The sequence below is a fragment of the Helianthus annuus genome, chromosome 8 (genome assembly GCF_002127325.2).
Source record: "Helianthus annuus cultivar XRQ/B chromosome 8, HanXRQr2.0-SUNRISE, whole genome shotgun sequence".
NCBI classification, from domain to species: Eukaryota; Viridiplantae; Streptophyta; class Magnoliopsida; order Asterales; family Asteraceae; genus Helianthus; species Helianthus annuus.
The window spans coordinates 126557678-126566921 of record NC_035440.2 but is presented as its reverse complement, the minus strand read 5'-3'; the positions used below and the strand labels follow the sequence as shown (position 1 = coordinate 126566921).

The window sequence follows — 9244 nt, the reverse complement described above, 5'->3', positions numbered from 1 at the left end:
CCAATCATATCCACACATCTTCATCAAATCATTAAACAAAGCCCATCAATCAAAACCCTAACCTTTGCCCGTACCCACAACTCAACCAACAAAACCTTTTTCTTTTTCTTTATCTTTTATCTTTTACTTGACTCTTATTGTTCAAAACTTACTTGTCATATCACACAAAAAAAAAAAAAAAAAAAAAAAAGAAAAACCTCACATGATTTATCAAGTTAAAAAAAAGAACTTTCCATCCACAATAACACACAATAAATATAAACAAAACTTGTGTACGACATCAAAAGAATACATAACTACATAAACATCTAGACAAAAAAAAAACCAATATCAAACTTCTTTTCTTTCCTCTTCTCAATACTCAATACCCACTTCAATTTCAGGTCACCAGTCTCCCAATCTCCCCCTTTTTCCAATCAAAATCAAACCAAATTTCTCAACTTTATTCAACACCCATTTGCGTATCTCAACAGTTTCCAGATCTAACTCACCCAAATCCCCCAATTTTCAATCTATAATCCCCCAATTCAACTTCAACCCATTACCCAATTAGGGTTTTTTAAAACCCTAAATCTTTGTTATGGCTGTCAGGGGTGTTGATTTCAAGTGGTTCGTGTTTGTTATTCACACTTACAAGTTTGTTTTGATGTCAAAGTTTGTTTCTTTTTGGGTTTTAAAGAGTTTTGAATTGTGGGTCTTGCAGGTATGATGGGTTTTTCTTGTCTATGCTTGCGACTAGTATGTATCCTTTTGGATGTTTTTAATGTTTTGTTTGTGTTTAATTTTGGTTAAGTTTTGTTGGTTCTTGACTATTGTTTGTTATAGAATAATTGTTGCGATTAATTGGAAGCATTATCATCTCTGCACACACCCCTTGCATATATGGATCGTGGTGAGTGATTAGTGGAGTTTATGGATCTTGATTACTATTTTGAATTTAGGGGTGAACACGAAATTCGCGGGTTTGGGTTTGGTGTGAATGGGTCAAATCAGTTTCGAGTTGGACCGGCGAACACGTTTAACAAAATTCGTTGTGTTCGTGTCAACCTAATGGAGTAACACGTTTGTGGGTTGACCCGTTTAATCATATAATTATGAATTTTTATTAAAAAGTTTTTTTTTTTTTTTTTTTTTTTTTTTTGTGTATCTTATGCCGAAATTTATAAAAGGAAAATTTGATATAAGATTTTATTAATAAAATGTAGTTGTTTTATATACATTTGTAATTTTGGTTGTAAAATGGTAAATTTAAATTTAAAGTAGCTAGTATGCAAAATAAAAAAACTAAAACAATTAAAAAAAATGGGTTAAATGGGTCGTGTTCGTGTTAACGTTCGAATATTTTTGGGTTGTGGAGTGTTCGGGTTCATATGTATGACATGATTTTCGTGTTGTGTTCGGGTTCATGTTGGTGTTGGGTTGCCTGCCAACCTACATACACGACCCGTTTAACACCCCTGCTTCTGATTAGCATAACTTTTTGATGTTCTTGCTTATTTTGTTTAGGTTGACTATACTACTGTATTTATTTTTCGTCTGTTAATGTTTGTGGACAACGGGCTTGCTGCTGGAATGGGACTGTAAGTCATTTACGCCCTTATTTTTTGTTGAATATGTTATAATCCGGCATGTTATCTTGAGGGGTGTTTGGATGTATGTATGATTTCAATGTGCGTATTGTCACTTGAAGAATCAAAATCAGATAATTAGCTGATTAATGTTGACAGTAGTTAGATAATATCATAAAATCAAAACTCAAAAGCATTATTGCTTTAGGTTCACATCCAAACCACAAAAGCTCTGAACTTTATGATCAATAGGGGCACGTTTCTTCAGGACGTATAACATGTTGAAAACCGTGAGAATCGCATAATGCATAAAAATTAGGGTAGTAAACGAACCGAACATTCAGCGAACAGTTCGTGAACTGTTCGGCGGGAAGTTCGTTTGTGTTCATTCGATTAGCTTACCGAACGAACACGAACAAAAAATTTCGTTCGGTTAGCTTAGCGAACGAACACAGGTCTTGTTCGTTCGACTGCGTTCGTGAACGTTCGGTAATATGTTCGTTTGATTATATTAAAAAATAATAAATAATAAACCTTTTATCTAAACATATTGAAAACTTAAAACCCTATTTTTTTCTAAGTTAGCTAAAATTTGGACATTCTAAGACATTTTTGGGGATAATTATGTCTAAGTTAGTTAAACTTTAATCATCGTTTGGTGGTGTGGTAAACTTCTTGTGTTTTGATTTATCATTTGATGGTTGTATTTAACTACTTATATCCAATGTTTAATGATAACAATATTTTCATTTTTTTATTTTCAAGTTAAATGTTCGTTTGCGTTCATTTTTATTTGCTTGCGTTCGTTTGTGTTCGAGACCAGTGTTCACGAACTGTTCGTGAACAATTGAATTTCCTCAACGAACGAACGCGAACATAAACTAATGTTCGGTATGCGTTCGTGAACAGTTCGCGAACATGTTAATTTCCTTAACGAACACGAACACGAACACGAACATGGCCTTGTTCGTGTTCGTTCGGTTCGTTTACAGCCCTAATAAAAATGATTAGAACTAGTGGGAGAGAGAAACAGAGCCGGTTACATAACCGTCTTGTGTATTACATTTAAAGCAATAGGTACTGTTCTAGCGGTTCTCAACATATTATTGGTTCTGAAATGAACGCTTGTCATGATCCAGTTGGATTCTATATTTCTAGGATCTGTTTATTTTTTTAATCTGTGGATGAAAATTACATACAAGTTTATGTCTGAAATTTGGTATCTAAATTGAAATAGGGATTTTGGCCCACAGCAGAGACAAGCGCGTTTTTGTGGTCGAGTGGTGGTATTATCCATTCTTTCGGTGTTACTCTATCCGTTTCTTTGGGCATGGACTATTATTGGTTCTCTATGGTTCAGCAGTGCAAAAGACTGTGTAAGCTTACCATTTGGTTTCCTTAATTATATTTCTGTTCATGTTGGCGAATTGGGTACCGGGTCAAAACGGGTCAGGTTGGATTTGGGCCGTTTACTGTTTATCGAAAGACTTTTGACCCATTCAACCTGTTTCCTTTTTATATTTGATCCCGTTGGAGATACATTAAGCACCCGAGTTGACCCATTCATAGATAAACGGGCTGAAATTGCCACCTTTAATTACAGATAGGATCTTATAATGAATATGTCTTTATATTTTTTCTTTCAGCTGCCTGAAGAAGGTCAAAAATGGGGTTTTCTTATATGGTTGCTTTTTAGCTACAGCGGGCTTGTATGCATTGCTGGCACATGTATGAAAAAGGTGCAATATAAACCACCTTGATGAAACCCGTTTTCTCAAAACATTTATGCTCATCTAACGTCTATTGTGTAGTGGCTAACAAGGAGGCAAGCTCATGCACTACGCGCTCAACAGGGAATTCCTATTTCCGAATACGGGGTACCTTTTTTTGCTCGTTTTAATAACAAAATGGATAATATATATTAATATATTCCTTTTTTTTTAAATAATGATGTGTTATAGGTGCTGGTTGATATGGTTCGTGTACCCGATTGGGCTTTTGAAACAGCGGCTGGTCAAGAGATGAGAGGCATGGGTCAAGATACTGCATATCATCCCGGGCTTTACTTAACTGAACCCCAGGTATTTTTAACGTCTTCGCTAAAGGTCGCAAAACGGGTTATTTTTGGCACTGGCTTAGATCGGGTCGGTTTGGGTTGATCTAGAACACTTTCGGTGAAACTATGTTAATTTCGTAATAAATAAGTAGTGCGGTACATTTACAAAAGTTATATTTAATGTCTTGAAGAATTTTATATTTGAATTTAGAGAGAAGCAGTGGAGGCACTCATTCAAGAACTTCCAAAGTTCATGCTGAAAGCCGTTCCAACTGATTGCAGCGAGTGTCCGATTTGTTTGGAAGAATTCCATGTCGGGAATGAGGTACCGTTTATTCTAGTTCGAAAAAAAACACATCGCGATTTAACTAATCCTAGGTTAGAGCTGTTTCTTGGTCAAAATCGTAATCACACGGTTAACGATATTTCTTGCTAAAATGAAAATCAGGTCCGGGGTCTTCCGTGTGCTCATAACTTTCACGTAGCATGCATCGATGAATGGCTTCGGTTAAACGTGAAATGCCCTAGATGCCGATGTTCGGTCTTTCCAAACCTTGACCTCAGTGCTCTACAAACCATCCCTGCTGATCCAGACCGGTTAACCGTCTCAACAAACCGGTACATGACAAGTCAACCATCTAGTCAAAGTTACCTATTGAGAATGCAGGGTTTCCTCCGTCCAGTCCGCACCGTAAACGTGGGCTCCACCTCGAGCTCTGATTCCGACATTGCTTTGGAAATTGCAGAAAACGGAGGCCAAACTCATAATCTTGATAGAAGTACAGACCCTGTATGATGATATTTTTGGCTCGTGAGACGCTTTTGAGGTGCATGATCATAGGTTAACGTCACATCTAACTGTATGAATTTGCGGAAACTAAATCGTGTTATGCCTGTTTTGTTGTAGTGGATTTGTTAAAGTTATGACGTGTTTTTCGCAAGTAATGGAGTTGTTCGTAAGTTTTGGGTACTCTACTACTCCAGATGTTCATGATTTGGTTTTAGGGTAGGCGTTTGGTTGAGTGATCAGGGTACGAAATCTTATAAACAGATCTGGTGCGTCGTTCTAATGAGTTCGGGTCAACAGGGGCCGTTTCGGGCTAAAACTTATGTATACGTATATATGTAAATTTTTTATGTCTGCTTTCGTGTACTTTTTGAAAGTTTTTCATAAGAAAAATCAACCAAGTGGTAACTATATTTGTTTTGTTGTATCATTTTAGTTGTGTAGAAAACAACTACGTCTACAGGCGCGTGTGCATCAACGTTTTAGTTGTGTTCCATCAACAAATGCACATTCGATTTAATGGTAGTTAGGTGACAAAATTTACTGAAAATCTATCTATGTTGTATTTAGTGAACTTTTTTCAATGCAACCCGTAGACTTCTATATTTCGGTAATTGTGATTTTAAACGAGAATTTGCTTATGTTGTTTGGAGTTGTTATGAATAGCACGAACCGCCTTGACCCATAATTAAGATGGATCCGATTTCAAACGCCACCACCACTTCGCCAATAAGGTCAGGTTTAGCTCTTGTATACCACCAACGCCTTTAAAATCGTAAAAAGTTTTTTTTATCTTTAATGCTATTAACCCATTTAAAAGGTTTTTAAAATTTTATAGGTGTTAGTTATTTAAAAAAAAGGTTTTTAAAATAGTAAAAAGCTTTTAAAAGATATTCAATCTTGCTTTTTAGTTTTAGATTGATAGTTTAAGAAAATATCACTATTTAGTTACCCTATTATATATTTATATACTAAGTTATAACTCCGTGTACACGGGGTTGAGTAAATAAATTTATATACTAAATAACAAAACATTATATCTTTAAAAACTTCATTTATTGCAGGAGTTGAATAAATATAATTTTATATATTAAATAATAAAAAGTTATATATATAAGAACCATATTGTATGGGTTGAATTAATGTAATTTTATATACCAAATAAAAAAAAATTATATCTTTAAAACCACATGTATTACACGGGTTGAATAAATGTAATATTGTTTACCAAATAATAAAATAATACATCTTTGAAAAACCTCATTTATTACACGAGTTAAATAAATGTAATTTTATATACCAAATAATAAAAACGTTAGTAAATGTAATTTTGTATAGTGAAAATAAAAATATTTAATATACTAATACAAAGTTTGGTTTTCATGATAAATAATTTGTTTTATTTAAAATGTTTTAAATTAACAATTTACAATTTCGGATAATATTTTATCAGAAAAATAGAAGAATGGTATTCGAAATTTAAAGTAGGATAAAATTTAATATTAGCTCATTATTCATTTATTTATTTAATTAATATAAGAGAAGTTTGGAAGTGAGGCGAGAAAATCATAAAATAAATACCTACAATGAAAGACATGTGTCACACATTAATGTTTCATTATATAGTATAGTATAGATAAAAATTTAGATTGATATAAATAGATTATTTTGTTGTAGCAAAATTTGTTAACGAAGTCTCAGTAAATTTAACTCATTATTTAAAACTCCGTAAATGTATAAATGATAACTAATATTAGTTAGAGTAAATTACTATTTTGGCCCCTGTGGTTATATCACTTTTACCCTTCTAGCCCAAAAAAGAATTTTTTAACATCTGAGCCTCTAATGTTTTTTTTTTCTAACCCTTTTGGCCCCTAACACTAACCCCATCCAATAAATGTTGGGGCCAAAAGGGTTAGAAAAAAGACGTTAGGGGCCAAAAAGATTAGAAAAAAAGACGTTGAGGGTTCAGATGTTAAAAAGTCTTTTTGGGCTAAAAGAGTAAAAGTGATATAACCACAGGGGCAAAATCGTAATTTACTCTATTAGTTAAATAAATAATATTATAAATGAGAAGGAGATTAAACTATAATAAATATCCATAAAAAATTAAACTAAATAATATTTAGTAGGAGGATTATCTATAATTAATTAGAAAAGATTAAACTAAAATAATACTTACCTATAAAACATAGCCTAACATGATGACAAGTGTCCTTAAAATGGTTTCTTTTATTATATAGTACTAGCTGTAAGACCCGTGTGCAAACACGGGTCGTTTCTTAGAAAACCATGCATAACACATATTGATAGAACATATAGATACGTGTATAGATATTGTACAAAAACGTGTTATCTATTATAGCTAAAAGACAACTATAGACATACATCATCAGTTAATATATAAGATACATATGAGTATTTCCATTGTCCTATCCACAAAAAAAAGTAGCACCCACCCATTGACAATGAAACCTGTTTATAGACATAACTACATATAGAACATGTCTAAGAAGCAAAATTAGTATCACCAACGAACCAAATGTACAACCACAAACAATCATCACATGAAACTAAGAGGACTTTATCTTTGTCACGATATGCACAACTTTTTTTAACTTCAGCAATTGAGTAGACTTGTGAAACTCTAACGAATGTTCATCACTAAAAGCAATATTGCAAGATCTCAGATAAGAAGACCATCCAACAACAGCGTAGTTGAATCCAGTATTGGTTTTTTGAGATGTTGTAAACAGTTCCTGGACTTCACATTTGAGATTCTGGATCTTGATAGGCTTAGGATTATCAGTATGAAGATCCAACGTAGAAGATACATCTGATGGCAGATGCTAAAAAACATAAAATTGAATAGTGAATTTTATAAAATATTGATATATAACTGAAATTGTTGAAATAACGAAACAAAGCAACGACTGCAAAAGCTTACAGGTCTGTCTTCAACATGTGTGGTGAAGTGTAAGACTGATTCTGAAGTGGATGATACTAAATGAACCTTTTGAACTTTACACGGTCTATTAACAGCTTGGTTATCCTCTACAATTGTCTTGCCACGAAGTTTGTGCATCTTTTTAACCTAAGTAAATTAATTTAGAATATAACAACTCTAAATTCTTGAAATTTTATAACTTTCTTTATCAACACAAACTATCTTCTCAACTCAGCTTTGAAGTTTAAGACTCAATCATACAGAAGAATATCAATATATTGAGAAGCAGAAATGTCACGAATAGGAAAATCTTTAGACTGTAGTTGAGGATTGTTAACATCATCAGCTATTTTTACAGAATGATCTTCAGGCTACAACAAAATTTAAAAAAACCTTCTTATACTTATTATATAATAAAATATATGCACAGGAAATTATAAATTTACAGCATTTTTAACATCTGACTCATCAACCAGACGCGCAATCTTTGAATCAAATAGCCCATCATCAGCAAACTATATTTATAAGAAGGATCATATATAAGAAACTATATTTTAAATCATAGTAATATATAAATATTACATGTGTAAATATAGATTAAAAATATCCTCAAAACTCGTAAACTGCTTAGAATTACCAACCGAAGCTCCAGTATCCTCATCATTCAAAGCAACTTCCCCGGAATCCAGAACCTGTTTGTGTTTAGCCTACAGAATGAGATTTCAAAAGTTATTAGCATAATATAATAAAAGTTACTTATCACCGTCACGTTATCAAACAATGTATTTTATCATCAAAATTTTATACCGCAGCCAATAAATCAAACCCATCATCTCCATAAACTGAATCATCCAAAACAACTACATCAGCTTTCTTGAAGTAAACCTCAGTTCCAGTCTCAGAATGGAAAACGAAAAGCTCAAACGTTTTAGATGCAATCATGGTGAAAACCAACCAAGATTCAACTGCTATGGGAACTTCTTCAATCAATTTTAACCATCCATCAGTAAATCCGCATCCATCAGTCCATCCTTTCATCATCACATTCCAAAATCTTTCGCCAACATAGATAGTTGCCATCCCATACTCTTAAGTTTTACCATAGAATTGTTTCCAAAATTTGTCAGCAATTAGCTATAGAAGAAGCAAAGGAATATTTAGTGCAGACCTACAAATTTGATATGAACTAATGATGCGTGTAAAATGCAACATATTAATTACATCAATTGTGGCATAAAACTAACCCTTTTTTAGTACTAATGTTGAAAAAGTGTGCTTTTGTCTTCCTTTTGTATTTTCAGGATTAAATGAGCTCAAATAAACAAAAGAAACAAAAAGACAACTAAATCTAACATAAATACAAGAAAAGGAACAAAAGTGGCATGCCCGACCTCCCGACAGCATCTTCCCAAGCAAAACAAAGAAGACAAAAGAATGAACACGCCCCGTGCTCAGTGAGCACGGGGCCGTGCCCAAGTGTCAGCAGAAAAGACAAAGTCATAGAAGCTTCTGTTGCCCACCAAGGGGCCGTGCCCAGCGGACACGGGGGCGTGGCAAACTTCCTGCAGACGCATTTAATGAAATTGCAAATTACAATTAATGAAGAGAGAGATGCGGATGGACACGGGGCCGTGCCCGAGCTTCTGTTCAGCCTATAAATAGGAGTGTTTGGAGCTCTTGCAACTCATCCCTTGGCACACCACCTCTCTCACACTTCACCCACCACCCACCGCCATCACAACACCATCATCCACCACCATCATCCATCATAGAGTGTGTGAGTCGTCTCGGGATCCAAGATTGATCGTAAGAGTTCTTGACAATCAAAGGCCATGTTTGCCTAAGTCTTTTACATCACTTGGTGAAGACAAGTGTTTAGTGTAATA

At 33.9% G+C, this 9244-nt stretch overlaps 1 protein-coding gene across 2 annotated transcripts; it reads left to right on the top strand.

Moving 5' to 3' along the window:
* Nucleotides 1–293: 293 nt before the first annotated feature.
* On the top strand, nt 294–4838 carry LOC110915299 (E3 ubiquitin-protein ligase SIS3). Of its 2 annotated transcripts, none has more exons than XM_022159976.2 (10): nt 294–609; nt 704–742; nt 826–892; nt 1507–1580; nt 2806–2944; nt 3215–3307; nt 3380–3445; nt 3530–3649; nt 3836–3949; nt 4073–4838. In XM_022159976.2, exons 1-10 carry the CDS (start codon nt 581–583, stop codon nt 4418–4420), a joined length of 1089 nt encoding a protein of 362 aa, XP_022015668.1. In that variant the 5' UTR covers nt 294–580; the 3' UTR covers nt 4421–4838. The 2 variants fall into 2 exon arrangements, with proteins under 2 accessions (XP_022015668.1, XP_022015669.1); XM_022159977.2 differs by having other exon boundaries at nt 313–609; nt 704–738.
* Nucleotides 4839–9244: the final 4406 nt, after the last annotated feature.

Coding starts and splice junctions, on each gene's coding strand:
- LOC110915299 (XM_022159976.2), top strand. CDS start 581: ATGGCTGTCAGGGGTGTTGATTTCAAGTG. Junction 743..825: donor TCTATGCTTGCGACTAGTAT/GTATCCTTTTGG, acceptor TGTTTGTTATAG/AATAATTGTTGCGATTAATT. Junction 1,581..2,805: donor CTTGCTGCTGGAATGGGACT/GTAAGTCATTTA, acceptor AAATTGAAATAG/GGATTTTGGCCCACAGCAGA.